At 51.0% G+C, this 22340-nt stretch overlaps 1 protein-coding gene and 1 non-coding gene across 2 annotated transcripts; both read right to left on the bottom strand.

The window, feature by feature from the left end:
- Positions 1 to 4638: 4638 nt before the first annotated feature.
- Positions 4639 to 21590, bottom strand: PLVAP (plasmalemma vesicle associated protein). The gene is made up of 6 exons (XM_004008430.6): positions 21168 to 21590; positions 13613 to 13709; positions 12781 to 13493; positions 10824 to 10884; positions 10609 to 10690; positions 4639 to 5298 (listed from the first exon to the last, which is right to left on the bottom strand). The coding sequence occupies exons 1-6, from the start codon at positions 21534 to 21536 to the stop codon at positions 5292 to 5294; spliced, it is 1329 nt and encodes a 442-aa protein (XP_004008479.2). The 5' UTR covers positions 21537 to 21590; the 3' UTR covers positions 4639 to 5291.
- On the bottom strand, positions 5671 to 5777 carry LOC114115128 (U6 spliceosomal RNA). Its single transcript, XR_003589610.1, has one exon. It is a non-coding gene; the product is annotated as a U6 spliceosomal RNA (small nuclear RNA).
- Positions 21591 to 22340: the final 750 nt, after the last annotated feature.

The raw sequence follows: 22340 nt of genomic DNA, 5'->3' as shown, positions 1-22340 counted from the left end.
CATGTCTCCCACTCTTGCGTCAGCAGGCGGATTCTTTATTACTGAGTCACCTGGGTGACCTGAGTTCTGAAGGCTGCTGGGCAAACTTAGGATGAGGAGACCTGACCTGGTCAGGGACGGATGTGAGGGTAGATATGGAAATTACTCTGACATCTGGAAGGTGAGAAGAAGACAGAAGAGGCCAGCAAGAACATCCCAAGCAGAGGGCACAGCATGTGCAAAGACCCTGAGGTGGGAACATCACGGTGTGTTTGAGGGGCAGCGAGGTGGCCAGTGAGGCTGGAAGTAGAATGAGTGAGTGCTACAAGGGAGGAGGAAATCCAGGAGAGGAGAGCCTGATAGTGAAGGCTTTGATTGTGGGGACTAATGGGGGATCTGGGCTTCCCTGATAGATCAGTTGATAAAGAATCCACCTACAATGCAGGAGACCCGGGTTCGATCCCTGGATTGGGAAGATCCCCTGGAGAAGGGAACAGCTACCCACTCCAGTATTCTGGCCTGCAGAATTCCATAGACTATATAGTCCATGGAGGGACTATAGTCCAAGGACAAGGCGGTTTGTGGTCACAAAGAGTTGGATACGACTGAGGGACTTTCGCTTATGGGGGAATCTGCTGTTGATGATGAACCAGCAGAGGGCGCTCTGCCCTAACAAAAAAAGTGCCTGACACTCCAGTGACGTTCCGGTCCCCTAAGGTCCCAGGGATCCAGGCTTCCACGACCCACCTGATGGCATATGAATAGTTAACTCCCCTTTTGCCAGAGGTGGAAATGGAGTCTCAAATAGGGTCAAGCTCTTTTCCAGAATCAGAAAAAAATCTCCACCTCCAGTAGTTGAAGATACAAACTCTCAAATTTCAAGGGACACAGGAGCAGAGGCTGGGACGTTTCCAGGGCCCATCACGAAACTATAGGGACCCTCTGACTCCATTTCATCATGGCTTCATTGCAATATGTCACACTCTGTTGATTTGTTTGCTTGTTTGACAGCTGGGGTCCCCCATGAATGGGGGGCTCCTGGAAGGGAAGGGTCACCCCAGTTCAGTCCGTGGATATTACTGTTAGGTCTGTTTTGCAGAAAGACAAGAAGCAGCAATGTGGGTGTAGAGAGGGTGGGTGCCCAGATGTCCTTTGCGTGGGGAGGGTCTGGAGGGCTCCCAGCAGGGAGGAGTGGGGTCTGGGTGGGGAGGAAGATGCTCTTGGGAAAGGATGCCTCGGCCCCGCCCACCTACCCTGTCCCTGGCACATCGCGGACTGAGGTCCTTGGCTACCGTCCCTTTTTTCCAAGAAGGGGGAGGTGGTTTGTGGGAAGCAGGCATGGGGGTTATTTATAGAGGTCACAGGAAATCCCCAAAGAGTCAGAACCTCACCCAGTGGCTGGACCACAGGATCAGAGAGCAGGGTCTGCCAATTGCTCCCTGACTAGGACTCAACCCCCACCTGGCTCTCAGGGCTGGGCGGGGCTGGCATAGGGCCTCAGCCTGGAGAAGTCAGAGCTCCAGGATCAGGGCTGGAAAGAGGGAGGGATGGTGCAGGGGAAGTACCCAGAAGGAGCAAGAACTCTGGGGCATCCAGAGGGGCTGCCAGGGGGAGCGATCTCTAGCGTGGGGCCTTGGGGAATTGGCAGGCGAGAACAAAGCGCTCTAGTCTGAGGGCACAATACAGATTAAAAGTCACCGAATCTTCGGTCACAGAGTATGTGTAGATCAGCTGCACCGGCTCTGGGGAGGCAGGGCACAGAGAGCTGAGGAGTTGGGCCTTATTCCCAGGGTACTAAGGAGCCGGCGAGGGTGTGAGTGGGAGAGACGCCTGGTCAGATCCTGGGATGAATGGGTCCCTCTGGACCAGCAAGGAGGCTACAAAGGAGGCGGAGGCTGGGGCCCAGGTGTTGCAGGGCTGACCTGGGACTGTGCTGTGCTTAGTCCCTCAGTCGTGTCCGACTCTCTGCGACCCCATGAACTATAGCCCACCGAGCTGGTTGGAAGGTTGATATCCTAGGATGCTCTGAATGGGAGAGACCAGCCAAGAGTCAAAGACCTGCACCCGTGGGCCCAGAGCGTTTAGGATGATGATTTTCTTTATTTAAATTGGAGGATAATTACTTTACAATATTGGGATGTTTTTTGCCACGCAACAACATGAATCAGCCACAGGTATACGTGTGTCCCCCCCTTCCTGGATCCCCCTCCCTTGTATCATTATTATTACACTCATTTCTAGGCGAGTAAATGGAGGCTGAGAGCAACTGAGCCAAAATTTGAATGCAGGAATGTCGGGGTTTGGAACCCAAACTCAGGACTGGCTGCTGCCAGCGTCCCCCCCAGGACTCCTTATTCCTGGCTGCTCAGGCAGTAGGCTCAGGGTCAGGGACGTCCCGGCTTCCTTGGGGCCTCCAGACTGGCCCGTCTGGGCGGCTGGGCCTGGCTGACCCTCCTGCCCTTGCTTGGCGGGGCCCCAGCCGAGTGTTTCCTGCAGCGGCCTGTCTCTCGCTCGGGTTTCCGTATCCAGGAAATATCGCTCCTTTGTCCCTCCTGACTAGCCTGCCCTAAGCGTGGCATTGCCAGCTCTGGTTCCTCGTGACTCATCTCCTCGTCCAAGGTCCCAGGGGATGGGCTGGGCTGGGGGGACAGAGGATTGGGGACAGACAAGCTGAGACTCTAGATGACAATTTTTAGGCTGTTCTCCCACCGATGACCATTTGCTTTGTTTCCTGGAGTTTCTGCTTCTCGGGGACAAAGTGCTAGGAATGGGGTTGCAGAATCAAAGGATTTGTATGTCTTCACTTTCCATCCCCCACCCCGCCCACCGCCACTCCACAGTTTGTGGGATCTTAGTTCCCCGATTAGGGATTGAACCTGGACTCTTGGCAGTGAAACCAAGGAGTCCTAACCACTGGACTGCCTGGGAATTCCCTGTCTTCACTTTTATTAAATATCATTAAACTTATTTCCAAAAGGGCCAGTATGTGATGGGCATTTCTACCAGTCCTGTAGGAAAATGCCCTTTTTTCTACATCTTCACAAGCAGTAGGGATTATGGCTTTTTATCCTTTTCCTTCCCCCCACCCCAGTCTAATTGGTATGATGTGATTTCCCTGGGTCCCTCTAATGTGCAAAATTTCTCTGGCTTCCTACTTATTTAGTGATCAGTGAGTTGAAGTGCTCCCAAACTGGACACTGATGCCCTTTCTAACATCTACCTTCCCACCAAAAATCCCCCCCAAAAAACAAATGCCTGGGACTTTTGTGAAATTGTTCTGGAATAAGGAGTTCCTGCAAAACAGGCTACAGTTCCTCAGTAATTATCTGTACCTGGGGAAATCTTTGCAAACCTACCAAAAACAAAAGCTACAGGTAGACAATCTGCTTTTTCAGAAACCAATTTGTATTTATTGAAGAAACTGCCTTAAAAATTTATTTACTCTGACTGCACTGGGTCTTTGTTGCTACACACGGGCTCTCTCGAATTAGGCAAGCGGGGGCCACCCTGTCTTTGCAGTGTGCGTGGTGGCTCCTCTTGTGCGGGAGCATGGGTCTAGGGTGCTCGGGCTCAGTAGCTGTGGTGCTCAGGCTTAGTTGCTCCACAGCATGTGGGATCTTCCCGGACCAGGGATCGAACCTGTGTCCCCTGCCTTGGCAGGCAGCTTCTTAACCACTGGGCCACCAAAGAAGTCCAAGAAACTGCTTTTTAAATATAGGTATGTATATGTATAGCTGAGATCACTGTGCTGTACACCTGAAACTCTCACAGCATTATAAATCAACTGTGTGTGTTGTGCGTTCAGTGGCTGAATCGTGTCCGCCTCTTTGCGACCCCACGGATGCCAGGGCATCTCTGTCCATGGGATTCTGCTGGCAAGAATACCAGAGTGGGCTGCCATTTCCTCCTCCAGAGGATCTTCCCTACCCAGGGATCGAATCCTCATCTTCTGCATTGCAGGCGATTCTTTACTGCTGAGCCACCAGGAGAAGCCCCAGTCAACTCCACTACAATAAAAAATGAACAAGAAAGAAGCTGCTTTTTCAATTTCTGCTTAAAAAAATTTTTTTAATCTATTTTAAAGAAGCACTAAATTCATATTATTGCTGTCATAATGTGGGGCTCTGTAGGCATTTCATATAACCCTTATTGATTATATGATTTTGCCATTTCTCTTCACATATAGAGATGCCTCGAGCTTCCCCGTTGGCTCAATGGTAAAGAATCTGCCTGCAACGCAAGAGCCGCAGGAGATGCGGGTTTGATCCCTGGGTCCGGAAGATCCCCTGGAGGAGGGCCTGGCAACCCACTCCAGTATTCTTGCCTGGAGAATCCCAAGGAGAGAGGAGCCTGGCGCAGGCTAGAGTCGGACACCACCGAAGTGACTTAGCATGCACATGGGCATGGAGATGGCCTGAAGTGACTTAGCATGCACATGGGCATGGAGATGGCCTGAAGTGACTTAGCATGCACATGGGCATGGAGATGGCCTGCGTCTTGAGGGAAGCTGGTGTCCACCCGTGTTTGTTCCAGGTTGAAGGGTCTCCTGTTCTGGGGATGCTGGGGATGCGGTTTTGCGACTTGCATCTTAATCCTCGTTCTTTGGCCACTCAGAGCCTGTTGGTGCCTTTTCAAAGCAGAAATCATGACTCAGGAGACTTTGAAGGGTTTCGATAACATTTATGTAGTGCTGCTAACATTTATACGGGCCACAGGCAGGACTGGGTGAGGGGAAGAAAGGATGAAGGGGCAGCCCCCTCTCGGGCTCTGAGGGGGCCCCTGGATCAGAGACATTCCCTCTCCAGGGGGGCCTAGAAGCTCTCAGGAGAGGAAGACGGTGAATGTCTTCCTGTTCTCACTTCCTCAGACCTGGAGCACTACAATGCTCTAAACAAGTGGGATACGATGGGTGCCTTGGCCTGGGTGCACGAAGGGGTGTGACTTTGGGCAAGGGCTAGGCAGAGAGTGCGTGTGTGATGCCGCCATGCATCTCCGTGATGTCATTGCCTTGTCTCTGTGTGACGTCACCAAGCTGCCCCCGTGACGTCAGTGCATCTGTGATGTCGTCACAGTGTTTAAGAGTGAGGGATTGTGTGGTGCGGGTGTGAGTCTGTGTGAGAGTATTAGGCCGTGCAGGGAGGGTGTGGGCGAGGGTGAGCAGAGGACGCAGGCCCAGGGTGCCCACTTTAGTGTGTGTGAGGGAGGTCATCTGACGCCACCCTGGCGGTGTCCCACGCTGCGGGCGTCTCGCTGCACCTGGTCTCCAGACAGGTGAGTCGGGCCACCCTCGGTCAGCGGGGCCTGGAGCCTTCTCAGCCACTGGAGCAGAAAGGAGATGGGAATACAATAGTCAGTCAGGCAGATAGCAGGAGAAACCTTGCCTGGGCCTGCCTCTTACCTTGGGCCCCTTCTTGTTCCCAAGAACCCTAGGGGTCTTCCTGGTGTCAGCCACAAACTGGCACTTGCCACGGCACTGCCATCTACCTCTGCAAGGATTAAACCACGTGCTGCTGCAGCTGCTGACCTCCAACACCCCCTGACGGAGCTCAGAGGAGAAGGCAGAAATGAGGCACTCTGCGCTCCAGGAAGCTGGCAGGACAGGTCTTTATTTTATTTATTTATTTTTTTTTAAAGGCAAAATCAACATTTATTTATTTTTATTTAATTTTATTTTAGTTTTTTATTTTTTAAAAAAATATGGAACGCTTCACGAATTTGCGTGTCATCCTTGCGCAGGGGCCATGCTGATCTTCTCTGTATCGTTCCAATTTTAGTATATGTGCTGCCGAAACGAGCACAGGACAGGTCTTTAATAGTTACATAGTCTCAGGAGCTAATTTTATGAGCCCAATTCTTGTATCTTTTCATATCTAGAAAAGCACTGAAATCCTTCATGGTGACAACTGTTTCTCGTGACTAGCAGAAGCTTTCTACAGAAAAGATATGTGCTTGATCTCATGTACTCCCCTTTTGCCAAAATCACATATATACCGTCTCCTCCTTATTTCTTTGGAGCCGTTGCTCAGAGTTATCTGAGCTTCTGTCTCCTGAGCTGCAGCCCTCACATGGCCCCCGATAAAACTTAACTTGCATTTAACTTTGTACATTTTTTTTAGTCGACACCAGTATCAACCTCCCCTTAGATTTCATCTTGTTGAACCTCTGTGGGACTGACGTATGTGCCTGTCCATTATACAGCTGAAAAGACTGAGGTTCAGAGAGGTTCTGGTTTCTGCTGCAGTCTGTCTGGCTCTCCCCTTTGCTCCCTAAGAGCCTGAGATCCTGGGAGTTCATCCAAAGCCCCTGCTACCCCAGTCTGCCCTCCACCCTGAACCCCCGACTCCCCAGGCAGGGCCTTAGTTTCCTTCTTTTGTCCATACAGAACTGACCTAGAGCCAGCCCCTCACTCATTCCCAGGAAAGTTCTTCCAAAGAGCCTGCCCCTTTACACAGGCTTCCCTGGCTCCTCTGCACCCTCAGGACAAAGACAGCTTTTTTAAAGCCAAATCTTCTATATCTGGCATTCAAGGCTCCACCCACTCTGCCCCCAAGTCCCAGACCTCCCCACTGGGGAATCGAAACCTGTCCAAGCATCACCCAAATTCTCAGAGCCATCCCTTCAACCCTGCCCCTCCGCCTTGCCTCTGCAGGAGCGGTCCCACTGTCTGGAATGCCCTTCCCCCTCCTTGGTCTGGCAAAGGTTCTCGTGAGGGGTCAGAGGTTGACGCGGAGGCTGTTTCCTGATGGGGGAGGTGGGGGCCTCAGCCAAGTCCTGCTTCCGCTGGCCCCCTCCCTTCCTTCCCCGGCTCTTCCCTGGGGCCCCCACAGCCTCACGTTCGTAGATTCCACACCCCGCACCCCCAGCCCCGTCCCACAACCAGCTCCAGCCTCTGTCCTTCACCAGGATCCACTGGCTTTAAGCCAGCCTTGACAGAGATCAGACATCTTTAACCACTCCTGCTCGCCAGCCTGCAAGGGAGGGTCGTCCCTGGCCCATTTTCTAAGCCCCACTGCTCACCTGGACCAGGGCTGTCGGCTTCCCCCTGGTCCCAGGTTCATGCCTTCACCCCGTAGAACAGCAATCAGAAAGAGCCTGTGAACACCTGAGTCGGGTCATGCCCTCTGCTGTTCACAGCCCCTCGTAGGGCTCCCAAAGTCCTCACTGCTGCCCCAAGGCCCTGCCTGATCTGTCCTGCCATCACCCTGACCTCACCTCCTCCTACTCCTCGCTCCATCACTCCACTCCAGCCACACCTAACTCCTCATTCAAACTCACCAGGCATGGATGCTCCTGCCTCAGGACCTTTGCACAGTCTGCCTCACTGCCTGGGGCACTCTGCAGGGAATCCCTTCCTGGCTCCTCCCTCACGGTTAGTTCTCTGCTTAAGTATCACTCCTCAGTGAAGCCCGCCCTGACCCCTGGTGGAAAATTCCAACCTCTTCAAGCTCCCTCATCCCTTTTCTGTCTCACTCATTACCAAGGGGCCCTGTCACAGCTCATTCATCTGGTCTGTTATCCATCTCCCCTACTAGACTGGCAGTCATACAGGGGGTGGGAATTTGAATATCTATGCCTTATTCTTCCCTGTGTTCTTCGCACCTAATAGCTGCTCAAGAAATATGGGTTGAACGATAAAACGAATCATCATAGTGACGGTAGTGAACTTGAGTTGACACTTGCTGTCTGCCTGGCTCACAGTCAGGGCTGAAGTCCCAACTTCAACCTTCCACACTGTGACTTTCTTCATCTTCAACCTCAGAGCCCCTACACCAACATTTACTTAATATTTGTCTTTATGTCCATTGTGGGTTTTTTTAATTATATAAATTGATCTCCAAAGGAAGCTCAGTCTTACTAAGTAGAGGAAAGCTGGACTATTTGGCTTCTCTGGTGGCTCAGATGGTAAAGAATCTGCTTGCAATTTAGGAGGCCCAGGTTCGAGCCCTGGGTCAGGAAGATCCTCTGGAGAAGGGAATGGCAACCCACTCCAGTATCCTTACCTGGAGAATTCTGTGGCCAGAGGAGCCCGGTGGGCTATAGTCTATGCGGTCGCAAAAACAGTCAGACACAGCTGAGAAACTGACACGCTCAGCGCTTTTCGCCACTAATAGAAAGCCACATAACAATGTTCAGTTAAGAAGCATGACCTAGTTCTCAAGCCCAGCCAGGGCGCAGGCCTGGATGTTCCCTCCCTCTGTGAGCACAGGCAAGCTGCAAGGATCTGGGATGCATGGGGGTGATTTAGCAACAGCACAGACTTTCTGGAGGCCCAGAAGGCATAAGAGTGGAAAAGCAATCAACAGTCTTCACCATGGGATGGGTGATTTGAAGCCTGCCTTGAATCTACCTCCCTATTGGGTGCCTGTAAAATTCAGATGTTACAACTCAGTCATTCACAGCTTGTCCAGTGAGTAACTGGACGAACTGGGACTCAAACCCAGAGCTGAAGACTCCAGCCTGACCGTCCCTGGCCCCTCTCTCAGAGGGAAGCAAATCAAGCCGGAGCCTGTGAGCCAGAGGCTCTTCCTGTGATCCTGCAGAGAGAAGCAGGAGGGGCCAGGCTTAAGCACACATTGTTTCCTCAGAGGGGAGGGGGGTGGGGTGTGTCACTTGGGGTAAACAATGTCAAGAGCTTCCCCATTCTCAGCTGGGACCCAGACACGCTTGGACGGTGAGTCTGGCTCCAGCCCTGAGTTGCTGACGCATGACCCCGGGCTGATCACTTCCCTGGGGCCTCAGTTACCTCCTCTGAGAAATGGGGATAATAATAGAACCTCCTTCCTTGCCATGATGGCTTCAGGCCAAGATGGAGAGAGGAAAGCTCTGTTTGTTCAAAAAGCGGGGTCAAACTCTAGTCAAAGAGTGAGGGGACCTGTTCTGCAAGGGGGGTGAGCTCCCCGCCAGGGGCAGTATGTAAGAAGAGACACAGTGAAGATGGAGCTGGGTGCGGAGAACTCTGGAGAGTTAGTAACAGACTTTTGGAAGTCCTTTGGATCCTATGGGCTTTGTTTAGCACCCTGGGGCTGAAACAGATCCAGCTTGACAGTAGCTGCCTGGCAAAACCTTGGACAGCACAGGCTTTGGGGTCAGAGGGATCTGAAAAAATCCCAGAAGCTCCTCTGAGCCTCAGGTCATAAACTACAAATGGAAAGCCAATCTTTGACTCCTAGGTCAGCAGCGTGGTCCTGAAAGGGGGGGTGGGTGTAGCAGCAACCCTGGTGGGAGCACAGGGTGTTCTAGGGGCCGTGGCCTGAGTCACCTTCCCCATGACGCACAGGCTGTTGTCCAAAGGATGACTGCGCTCGGGGGGGCGGTGACGGGGGAAAAGCATGGAGCTATGACCTGATCATGTGCCAGGCACCCTTGATGCTCCCCACCGAGGCTCTGGGTCCCTTGTTCCAGCCAGCTGTGGACAGCACTTTATGGCTGGCAAAGTATTTTCATGCCCTTAATCTCAGTCAGAGTGCGCATGTGAGTGCTCAGTTGCTCAGTCACATCCAACTCTTTTGTGACCCCACGAACTATAGCCAGCCAGGCTCCTCTGTCCATGGAATCTTCCAGGCAAGCATACTGGAGTGGGTTACCATTTCCTACTCCAGGGGATCTTCCCGACCCAGAGACAGAGCCAGTATCTCTTGCATCTCCTGCGTTGGCAGGCGGGTTCTTTACCACTGCAACACCTGGGAAGATGATTTCAGAGACCCTCACCCCCCAACAATTTTGACAGTTTTGTAGAGTTAGAAAGTGTGGCTCAGAAGGGTGGAGTGAGAGGCCCAGGGTCACCCTCAGACACTGCTCTCCCTCCTACCCTTCCTGGGCTACAAGGCTTTCGCCCCGGCAGTTCTTGCCACCTGCAGGGACTGTTCCCCTTGCCGTTCCCCAGGTCGGCTCCTGTCCGCCTTCCAGCTCAAAGATCCCTTCCTTCACCGAGGCTCTCTCTTGCCTGTCTGGAGTCTGATCGCCTAGGTTCACGTCCCAGCTCTGGCTGTGTTACCTGGGGCATGACACACACCCCCTCCATGCCTCATTTGCTTCCTCCAGAATGTGGGGGTAACAGTAGCTCACCCACGGGTTAGGATTCTGAAGATTAAACGAGTTAAATGGGCGGAGTGCTTAGGACTACGCCAAGATTACAGTAAGCACCCAATCACGGCGGGTTTGGTGACTCTTCTTACCCTGCCTCCTTCATTGTCCCTCTGGCCCAATATTCAGAGGCTTTTCACGAATGAAACTGTGTGTCTTGGTCACAGCTCTGACCCTGGGCCCAGCATGAAGTGTTAGTCACTCAGTCGTGTCCAACTCTTTGCAACCCCATGGACTGTAGCCCACCAGGCTCTTCTGTCCATGGGATTCTCCAGGCAAGAATACTGGAGTGGGTTACCATTCCCTTCTCCAAGGGATCTTCCCGACCCAGGATTTGAACCTGAGTCTCCTGCGTTGCAGGCAGATTCTTTACCATCTGAGCCACAAGGGAAGCCAAATGTGCCAGCACAGGGCCTAGTATACAGCAAGTGCTCAATTAAGGAAACAAAAAGTGTGATATGAGCCCCCACCGCACCCCAGTCCTGTACCCAGCCTTGCTCACACCCTGAGACTGCCCCATCAGCCTGAGACAGCGCAGAGCCTCACCTGGCTGAGACCAAGACGTTGCTGGCCGGGGCCCGCTGGGAATCCAGGATCCTTCTCTTGAATTCCTCCAGGCTAGCTGGGTCTGCCGAAAGAAGGAGGGGTCAGGCCTAACTGGGTGCCTTGGTAGCCCTGCCTCCAGGGCTAGGGATGGGCTGGCAATCCGGGATACAAGGTGGAATCCGCCCCCCGTCTTGGCTCTGCCCTCTGTCACTCACCGATAGGTGGAGGGTTGTGGGCAGGGACTGCAGGTCTTGGCCCAGGAATCGTCAACTGCGACTGTGGGAAGAAGAATGCAGGGAGGCTGGGGGAGGCCAGCACCCCCGAGCACAGGTCCTAGGGAGCTTCCTGCCTGTCTACACTCTTAGAGACTCGAGGTCCTTCCAGGGCAGAGAAACCGACAGATACCCATGGAAGAAGGATGGGTATATAACCTCCTGCAGCCACCTGCCCTGAAATGACTGGGAGCCCCCCAGAGACCCCATTCTGCAGGGGTCCTGCCTCGGCCTCCACTACAGCCTCAGTGCCGCCCTGACTCCGACCCGTGGCCCCAGCTGAGCCTACCCGGCCAACCCCCTGTCCCAGACCAAAGCTGACCCGCTCTGCAGACCAGCGGGTCTCCCGCCCTCAAGGCCATCAAACAGCCCTAAAGGAGCTCCTCCAAACCTGAGATCCAACCAGTCCTGAACTCGGTTACCTAAAGCTGGGTCCTCACTTGAAAACAGGACCTCCCTTAGAATCAAATCCAATCTCAGTGACAGATCTGATCTATTACTTTACGTCTAACTCTGACCATAACCCATCCCCTAGACCCAGCCACTATGAAAAATCTACTCCACAACTTTATTCCCTGAGACCCAACCCTGTATTCCCCTATGACCACCCATAAATACTTTCCCAATACTACACTCAACCTCATCTCTACCTTAGACCTCAGCCTCTACCTGAGTTAGAATTCTAACCAACCTCAGCCCAAGATCAGTAGCCACCCAGCTTCTACACTAGACCCAACCCTGACCCTCACTGGAACCCTGGTATATCCCTGCTCTAATTCAAGATCACCTAATCCTTCCCTTCAAATGTATCCCAACACCAACCCAACTCAACCCCAACCAACCACCCTAAACTCAGCTTAGTCTCAACTCCTAACCCATGGTCAATTCCAGCCCCAATCTTAATGCCCGTGAAGTGCTGAATCTACCCTTAGCCCCAAACTTCTAATCATCTCTAGCCCCACCAACCACCTATAGCAACCAAAGCCTCAACTCCAGCCTTACCTCAGTGCAATCCCCAAACCACTGAAATCCTTGATTCGCTCTTCGCTTGACCTAGACACAATGACCACTCTGCATGAAACCTCTGACCCAACTTTTAACCTTTCCTCACAATCCACATTCCAAACGCAGCCTAGTTCTAAGACTAATGAGATTCTGCTCGCAACCCTTACCTTAACCGAACTCAACTCTAGACACAGGAGTCACCAATAATTCACCTCGCTCCAACTCTAAACACAAGTTCAGCACTCACATCAAGCCTTTCCTGTGACCTGCCTTAACCCTCACGCTAACCCCAGTGCCACTCCCAGTCCTTAATCCAGCACCCTCTGATCCTTCAGCTCAACTCAAATCCATCCTGACCCTGACACCAACACTGAATGAGTCCCTAATTCTAACCCTAAGCCAATTTCGAGGCCCACCGCCTTCCTAAACTCAACCCCAATCCTCATCTCTTTCTTGATATCATTCCCAATCCAAACTGCACCGCAGTCCTAATGCCAGTAAAACCCTGTGCCAAACATGATCATAACCCTAAAGCCATTCTAGACTCATGGGCACCCGTGTGCGGTCCCAGCCTCAAGTCTAAATCCACCCTCGATGTCTCAACTGTGTCCCAAAGGACACACTCACTCAACCTTGGACCTGATGGACACCTCCAACTCCAGTCTTAACCCCATCCCCTTTCTCAGTGCTGATACACTTTCTAAGCTCTGCCTCAATCCTAACATCAGTGAAACTCTCAAGCAAGTCCTAACAAACCCAATCTACACCGGGAAGCCAACCTCAAAAAGAAGTTCAAAAAAAAAAGCCAAGTTCAAACCCAAGTTCAACATCACCATCAACTTGGCCTCCAGACCCGTCCCTCCAGTGCAGCCTGAATCTAGGGCCCCCTACCCACCTTTGCCGTGATACAGGTCTCCAGGGCTGAGCTTTTGACTGCCAGCTGTAGCTTAAGGTGCTCGGCCTCCCGCTTCTTCTCCTCCAGCTCCTTGACCAGCCTGTCCCGTTCCTTCTGCAGTGCCACCTTCTCCTCCAGGGCCAGCTGGGTCTGGCGGGCACATTCTGCTTGGAGCTTGACAACCTGGGCCTGCGCCTCCTTCTCCACCTTCTCCTTGGCCTCCTGACTGGCGCGCAGGCTCTGCTCGACCTCCAGTTTCTGGCGCTGGAGTTTCTCGTTCTCGAGGGTCACGCTGTCGATGCCAGCCCGCAAACTCCGGGCCAGCTCTTCCACCTTGGAGGTCATGATGGAGGGCAGGCTGTCGCAGGCTCTCTGGATGGCGGGCAGTTCCGAGCCGAGGGGGTGGTACAAGTTGAAGCCCAGGGTACTGAGGGTGCGCGGGATGATGGAGTCCCTCCAGAGGTTTCGCACATCCGTCTCAAACTTGTTCTTGTCCAGAGAGAGGCAGAAGGCCTGCACCTTCCGCAGCCGGTCCTCAGCCAGCTGCCGCTCCTGCTGCTGCTGGTCCCGGGCTTTGCTGCACTCGGCCAGCTGTTCCTCTGCCACTCGCTTGCCCACTGTCAGGCCGTCCTTGTCTTTGGTACATACCAGCTTCTCCTTTGCCAGCTCCACCTCCAGGGTCTTGGCTTTCTGGGTCAGCGAGAGGGCCAAAGCTAGGGGTATAGGACCAGAAGACTCAGGAAGGTCGGGAGTTGCCAAGACACTGGCCGGGGAATCTTGCCACCTTGCGCTCCACGGCCCGTAACCCCGACTCCAACCCTCACCCACTCACCATCGCAGCTCCTGTTAGCTTCCTTGAGGTGTTCTTGGCACTGCTTCTCACTCAAGATGATGGCAGCCATATATCGCTGGTTGTTGATGTAAATCACCTGCCAGGTGGGACACAAGACAGAGCTCAGTGTCCAGCACCTGTGGGGCCCCTGCCCCTAGGTCCACCCAGACCCCTGGGACGGGGGACCCAGATCTGTCAGCCGGGTGGTCTGTGTTGGCACAGCTCACAAGGGCAATAGCTTCTTCACAGGGGATGCTGGTCTGATCTTCAAGAATTGTTACAATTATAGACAACGATAGACATTCATAAAAAAGAATGAAATTTTGCCATAAGTACCAACACAGACGGACTTGAAGGGCACCTGTGACAAACACTGTATGGTATCACCGATAGGCAGAATCTAAAAAACAGGACAAAATAGTGACTATAACAAACCGAAAGCCGACTCACAGACGCAGAGAGCAAACTAGTGGTTACCAGTGGGGAGAGGGAAGAGGGAAAGGCCAATATAGGAGTTGGAAATGTTTTTTAAATGGGTTATTATGGGATTATATGAAATCATGTGTGTGAAACTTTTGAAAATTGTAAAACATTATAGAATATAAAGAACCTCTCATTCAAAAAAAAAAAAAAAAAGGGTTAAAGAAAATTCTTCCCTTTCCCCTAGGCATTCTAGTCAACTAGGGAAAAAAAAAAGTTTTATGATTAATACTATTTGGCAATTATATAGTGATACATTTTATAACCTGGAGCAATCTTGAAAACATTTACAGCCAATCAAAAATAGACGTTTAAGGGCTTCCCTGGTGGTTCAGTGGTAAAGAATTCGGCTGCCAGTGCAGGGAAGATGGGTTCAATCCCTGGAAGACCCCAAATGCCAAGGGACAACTGAGCCTACGTGTCACAACCACTGACGCCTGCATGCCCAGAGCCTGCGCTCTGCAACAAGGGAGACCACTGCAATGAGAAGCCCATGCACTGCCCAGAGACTGCCTGCGTGCAGCACCAAGACCCGGCCCAGCCATAAAATAAGTAAATAAATGTCTTAAAAAAGAAAAAAAAAAAAAGATTTTCTAATATGGGCTGGATTGTGTCCCCTGCCCCAGATTTCCATGTCAAAGTCGCAATCCTCAGGACCTTAGAATGTAAATTATTTTGCAGACAGGATCTTTAAAGAGGTGGTTGAATTAAGACGAGGTCATTAGGGTGGGCCTTAATCCGCAATGACTGCGGTTCCTATAGGAGGAAACCTGGACACCCAGATATGCACAGACGTGACATGAAGACACAGGGAGAAGGCAGCTGTCTGCAAGCCGGGGAGAGAGGCACGCAACGGCTCCCTCCCTGATGGTCCTGTATGTTAGTCACCTTAGTTGTGTCCAACTCTTTGTGACCCTATGACCTGTAGCCCACCAGGCTCCTCTGTCCATGGAACTCTCCAGGCAAGAATACTGGAGCGGGTTGCCACGCCCTTCTCCAGGGGATCTTCCTGACCCAGGGATTGAACCCAGATCTCCTTCATTGCAGGCAGCTTCTTTACCTTTTGAGCTACTTGGGAAGTCCTAGAAGGAAACAATTCTGCCTATATCTTGATCCTGCGCTTTGTGAAAAAAAATTTCTGTTATTTAAGCCACCTGATTTGTGGTACTTTGTTAGGACATTCCTAGCAAACTAATACAGGTGACAAGATTATTTCACGGGAAAGATGATTCTTTTCAACAAATGGTGCTGGCGCAACTGGACGGTCACATACCAAGGAATAAATTTGCACCCTAACTCACACCATATACAAAAATTAGCTCAAAACGTATCGAAGACCTAAATGTAAGGGCATAAATGAAAAAATTCCATAGAAGAAAACTTAGGTGTTAACTCTGCACGAGTTTGAATTTGGCAGTGCTTTCTTTCCTTTCCTTTTTAAAAAATATTCATTTGGCTGTGCTGAGTCTTGGTTGCATCATGTGGGATCATGTGGGTTTTTTTAGTAGCAGCATGTGGGATCTAGTTCCCCTACTAGGGATTGAACCCAGGCCCCCTGCATTGGGAGCTTGGAGTCTTAGCCACTCGACTACCAGGGAAGTCCCAGCAATGTTTTCTTAGGTATGATACTAAAACCACAAGCACCCAAAGAGAAAACAGCTAAATAGGGCCTCACCAAGATTAAAAACTTTTGTGCCTCAGGGGACAACATCAAGAAAGGGGAAAAAAACTCATAGATGGGAGAAATACTTGCAAATCACGTGTCTGATGATGAGACTAGTAACCAGAAAATATAAAAGCAAACTGTTTAGAAATTAATAATAAAAAGCAAGCCAATTGCAAAACAGACCTAGCATCTGAACAGACATTGTTCTGGAGAAGACATACAACATGTCAACCAACACATCAACAAATATTCACCATCTTTAGCAGGAAATGCAAATAAAAACCATGATAAGATATCACCTCAGAATGATATAGAATGGCCATGAATAAAACAAAAAAAGAAGGGACAAGTGTTGGTGCAGATTTGGAGAAAGAGAATTCTCAGTCGGTATCGGTGGAACTGTAAAAATAATGGAGCCACAGTGGAAAATAGTCTGGCAGTTTTCCAAAAAGCTAAACATAGAATTACACCGCTGTTGTTCCGTCACTTAGTTCTGTCTGACTTTTTGCAACCCCATGGACGGCAGCACGCCAGGCTTCCCTGTCCTTCACCATCTCCCGGAGTTTGCTCAAACGCATGTCCATTGAGTCCGTGATGCCATCCGACCATCTTGTCCTCTATTGTTCCCTTCTCCTCCTGCCTTCAACCTTTCCCAGCATCAGGGTCTTTTCCAATGAATTGGCTCTTTGCATCAGGTGGTCAAAGTATTGAGGCTTCAGCTTCAGCATCAGTTCATCTGAGTAACCAGGGTTGATTTCCTTTAGGATTGACTGGTTGGCTCTCCTTGCAGTCCAAGGGACTCTCAAGAGTCTTCTCCAGCACCACAGTTCAAAATCATCAGTTCTTCAGTGCTCAGCCTTCTTTATGGTCCAATGCTCACATTCGTACATGGCTACTGGAAAAACCATAGCTTTGACTATACAGATCTTTGTTGGCAAAGTAATATCTCTGCCTTTTAATACTCAGTCTAGGTTTGTCATAGCTTTTCCTCCAAGAAGCAAGTGTCTTTTAATTTCGTGGCTGCAGTCACCATCTGCAGTGATTTTGGAGCCCAAGAAAATAAAGTCTGTCACTGTTTCCATTGTTTCCCCATCTATTTTCCATAGAATTACACTATGACCCAGCAATTCTAGGTCTAGGTATATACACCTGAGAGCAATGGAAGTCTATGTTCAGACAGAAACTTGTACACAAATATTCACAGCAGCAGTAGACACAGTATCCATAAGGTAGAAACAACGCAAGTGTCTCATCAGCAGACGAATGGATAAAGCGTGACCCAGCCACCCAGTGGAATGTTATTCTGCCACAAAAAAGGAATGAAGCTCTGACACCCGTGGTAACGTGGATGAACCTTGAAAACATCACTCTGAGTGTAAGAAGTCAGACGCTAAAGGTTATATAGTGCCCGCTTCTGTTTGAATGAAATATCCGGAATAAGTAAACCCATAGAAACAGAAAGCAGGTATGCAGCTGCTGGGAGCAGGGGAGGGAAGTGACTGCTGATACACTTTCTTTTGGGGGTAATGAAATGTTCTAAACCAAACTGTACCGATGGTTACCCAACTCTGTGAGTGTACTAAAAATCATTGTTATGTACATTTTTTTCTTTCATCTACATTTTTTTTTGGTTATGTACACTTTAAATGGGTCAGTGGTATAGCTTGTACATTACATTTCAACTTTACAAAGTTTTATAAATAACTTTTCTTTATAAACAAAGGGCGTGCCTTGCAAACTTGGAAGCAGAAGCCTCTGTAGAAATATGACAAGTAAAGGTAGGAGGGGGGTGAAGGTTTGCTTTTCTCTCGCCTTCCTCCTTTCGGAGGCTGACCCTGTGCTAATGACCTGGGGGTGGGGGAGAACGAAAGGAGCTCTGGGGGTACTGCCCTCGTGGTCCAGTGGCCGAGATTCTGCCCTCCCAGTGCAGGGGGCCAAGGTTTGTTCCCTGGTCAGGCAACTAGATCCCACATGCCACAGCCAAAGAACATGCAGGCCACAATGAAGATGGAAAACGCCATGTGCCACAGCTAAGACCCCACGCAGCCAAATTAATTAATTACTTTAAAAAAGAAAAGAGGGCTCTGGAAGTGCTGTTTTCAAAAGCTTTAACTACGGAAAGGCAAGATCTAAGGGTGTAAGTTGGATCCAAAGATGAAGTGAGAAAGAGGTTTTCTTCCAGTTGAAGGAAGTGGCTCCCCAAAATACAAAAGTTCTGTTTCTGTATAGGTTCCCAGATGCCAAGACGATGAGAAGAATAACACGTACTTAGAACTGATGCAATCTGATGGAGAAGGAAATGACAACCCACTCCAGTATCTTGCCTGGGAAACCTCATGGACAGAGGGGTCTGGCGGGCTACAGTCCACGGGGTTACAAAGAGTCAGGCTCGACTTAGTAGCTAAACAACAATAGCAAACACAATTTGGCAAAACAAAAAAGTACCTTCTCTTGTTAGGGAGTTTTCAGGTACATCTTTCTGAAGCAAGTCAGGAGTCCCTCCCTCACTTTCTAGCAGCTGCCCTGAACTAAGAGGAAAAGAACTCACTGATTAGTCAACATGGATTAACAATCTGAAGCGTTTTCTGGAATATTTGTTAGGACTTAAAGCCAGGAAGTGCTTAGACTACTGGAGTTACGTCAAAAAGACACAGGAGCCAGAGTGCAGGATGCCTAGTGGCCTATTTCAGAATAATTTGACCATCAAAGAGATTATTACATACTGTGTAGCACCGGGAGCTATCTTTAATATCCTATAATAAACTACAATGGAGAAAATAGGAAAAAGAATATATTAATATACACATATGTGTAACTGAATCACTTTGCTGTACAATAGGTATTAACATGTAAATGAACTGTACTTCAATAAAATAAACTTTCTAAAAGATATTTTTACAAATTCTAAATACAGAAAATTCTGGGACTTCTCTGGCGGTCCAGCGGCTAAGACTCGCTACCGTCACACACGTGGCGCTGCCGTGGCAAGGGTGGGGGCCCTTCCCCAGCATTAGCACTGACTTTCTGGGGATCCTTGGAGAAAATCCTGAGGGGTTCCAGGCCAGAAGAATTTGTCAATTTAAAGGGGGAAAAAAGCTATGGTTTTCAAATTCAAAGTTGTGAAGACCCAGATTCTTAGATTTCTAATATTCTATGATGGGAGCATCTGGGATTCAAAGATGTGCCAGTCTATAACTTTACGATAAAAAAATAAACCAACAGAAAAAGGAACTTCCCTGGTGGCCCAGAGGCTAAGACTCCACACTTCCACTGCAAGGGGGGCAGATTCAATCCCTGGTTAGGGATCTAAGACCCCTGGGGTCGTGCTCAGTCGGGTCGACTCTCTGTGACCCTGCGGACTGTAGCCGCCCAGGCTCCTCTGTCCATGGGATTCTCCAGGCAAGAATACCGAAGTGGGTTGCCATGCCCTTCTTCAGGGGATCTTCTCCACCCAGGGATCAAATCTGCATTTCTTGCATTGCGGGTGGATTCTTCACCACTGAGCCACCTGGGAGGCCCCAAGATCCCCGTGCAGTGGGACCAAAACAAAACAAAAAAGGAAAACAGAAGAAGAAAAAACAAAGCTATAAAACTTTACGATCCTGCGATTCCTAACAGTTCCTGGACCGGAAGGCCATCTGTGTCCTGAAAGATCCAGATGAGCCAATGGAACGAAGAAGACGGAGGGGGCTGCCCTGGCCTGGGGGGCTCTTGGGTGGGTACATGGTCCTACCCTGAGGTCTGAGGAGGGCCTTGCCTCATGAAGGGTTCTGAGGGGAGACTCACCCCATTCTGGGGGTCTGAGGGGGACCTGCCCTGCCCTGGGGTATGAGATGGGGAGACACCACCTTGACTGGGCAGTTTCATGGGGGTGGGGCACGCACATCCTTCCTGCCCAGGGGCAAGGACTGGGTAGTTTGAAGCCCCAGAAAAGACGTTTTCTTCCCACTTGGGGCTGTCCCCTGCCCCAAGCAGCCCAGAGACCTGCTGTGGGGGAAAGCGAGGCTGTCCCCTTATCCCCTAGCAAACTTCCCTTCCCCTGCTCACCCCAGCTCTCACCCCATTCCAGCCAAAGCCTGAAGAGGCGTCCTTATTCTCAGTGTCTGCTGGGAGCTGAACCTCCCCAGAGGAACTGCGGGTGAGAGAGACCCCAGGGGATCTTGTTGAGTGAGTTTGACAGGAGCTGAGGGTGTGAAATGGGAGATAGTCTCCACAAGACCCAGGGGTAACTGTTTCTGCTCACTTGCCTTTCCCTTTGCCAGGGGATCTTTCCAACCCAGGGATCTAACCCAAGTCTCCCTCATTGCAGGCAGATTCTTTACCGGCTGAGCCACAAGGGAAGCGCCGTTTCTGCTCCCCTGCCTCCCCAAAACCACTTCCTGTCTTCAGTTCAGTTCAGTCCAGTCGCTCAGTTGAGTCTGACTCTGCAACACCACGGACTACAGCACATCAGGCCTCCCTGTCCATCACCAACTCCCTGAGCTTACTCAAACTCATGTCCACTGAGCTGGTGATGCCATCCAGCCATCTCATCCTCTGTCGGCCCCTTCTCCTGCCTTCAAGCTTTCCCAGCATCGGGGTCTTTTCCAGTGAGTCAGTTCTTCACATCAGGTGGCCATTTCCCCCCTGCAAACGGGTTTTAAAGCTTCTCCCTATCTCCTGGCATTCAGTGACAAAATAACATTTCCAACATCCCGCCTCAGGCAGACCTGGGCCATTCATACTAATTATGAAGAACTCAACTCTCGTGGTTTATTAAGTCAGCTCTTATTTGCAGCTAGTGTATGCCAGCACCTTCTGGGTGCTGTATACATATTAAGTATGTATATAGCATCTATGTCTGGTAACAGACTGGATGCCCAGTTCAACTTGAATTCCAGATAGACCACAAATCATTTTTTTTCAGTCTAAGTATGTCCCAAATACTCTGCAAGAAGATCAAACCAGTCAATCCTAAGGGAAATCAGCTCTGAGTATTCATTGGAAAGATTGATGCTGAAGCTCCAACATTTTGGCCACTGGATGCCAAGAGCCAACTCACTGGAAAAGACCCCGATGTTGGGAAAGATTGACGGGAAAAGGAGAAGGGGGCCGCAGAGGATGAGACGGTTAGATAACGTCACCGACTCAAGAGACTTGAGTTTGAGGAAACTCCGGGAGATAGTGAAGGACGGAGGAGCCTGGTGTGCTGCAGTCTATGGGGCTGCAGAATCAGACATGACTTAGTGACTGAACACAGCAACAAAGTCCCAAATATTGCATGAGATATGGAACGAAATACGCATCACTTCTCTACACGGGCTTGTCACGCAAAATATCCCCGTCTTCATGGATGAGGAAAGTGAGGCTCAGAGAGGTGAGGTGACCAGCCTGAGGTCCCCAGGGTGAGTGTCTAGCCTGCGTTCTTACCCGATCGGCCTGGCACTGGCGGAAGCTGGCATTGATTCGGTCCAAGTCTCGGCGGGCGTTTAGCATCATCTGATTGATGGCATCCCTGGCGCGGGCGGTGAGGTTGAGCTCCTTGGACAGGTTGGCCTGGGAAGCCGTGAGCCCCACCACCTGGCCGTATAGGCCGTCGGCCCGGCGCTCGGTGGCCTGCAGGTTGGACTCAGTACTCACGTGCACGTTGCCGTAGACCATGAAGAGGACGAGGCCAAGGATGATGAGGAATTGGATGAGCGAGACGAAGAGGAAAAAATAGCGCAGATAGTACCAGCAGCCCCTGGAGCTGCTCCCGGCCCGTGAATAGGGGCTCCCGTGCTCCATCGCCAAGCCCATCTCCTCCCAGCGTCTGCCCTGTGTACCAGCACTGCTCGGCTGGCTGGGCTGCTCAGGGTGGTGGCTGCTGCCCCTTCTAGACCTTGCCACGGCGGGGGGGAGGGGGAAGTGTTTATATTACTCCTCTTAATACTTCCTCTGCCTGGCTCCTTCCTGGCCAGCAGGAAATGGGGGCTGTGGGTTATCACAACACTCCCACCCCGGGCTGTGAAGGGAAGAGGGGAGGGCACCAAGGCACGTCTGGCCTCTCTGATTAACTACGGGTGGGGCACCAGCTGGAGTGGTCAGGCATCCTTGGTCTTACTGAGCCTCAGTTTCCCCTTCTGCCCTTGCTCTGTACCCAGAGCTGCTCTCAGCTGCGTGTGACATCTTTTCGACATCCCCCTTGTGTGGAAGACACAGACAAGCAGGGAGGAGAAAGGACTGTTTTGGTGGGGGCAGGCGTTGAGTCTCGCTCTGGTCATTCACAGAGCTGGCCTTAACTCCCCTTGGAGAGGGCTGGCTACAGATGTGTGCCCACTCAAGGGACAGTGCTGTTACAGGAGCTGAGTTGTGCAGAGCGCATTGCCGGGGCCAGGCGCACACAGCTAGCAGTAATGGGCGCAGCTCACCGAGGGCTGATCCGTGGATGGTGGTGGCGGGGGCTCCCCAGGCTATCATCACACCGGCTTGCATGCCTGGCTCATGTAGGCATGTAGTAAGCGGAAGCAGCAGTGAACCTGGGGCCAGTGTGAGTTCCCAGGACAGGTTTCTCACCTCTGAGTCTCAGTTCCCCCTTCTGCATGGTGCCAGGCCCCAGGGTGG

Source organism: Ovis aries, chromosome 5 (assembly GCF_016772045.2).
Source record: "Ovis aries strain OAR_USU_Benz2616 breed Rambouillet chromosome 5, ARS-UI_Ramb_v3.0, whole genome shotgun sequence".
NCBI classification, from domain to species: Eukaryota; Metazoa; Chordata; class Mammalia; order Artiodactyla; family Bovidae; genus Ovis; species Ovis aries.
Note: the sequence above shows the minus strand (reverse complement) of the source record. Positions and strands in the feature narration are given on the sequence as shown.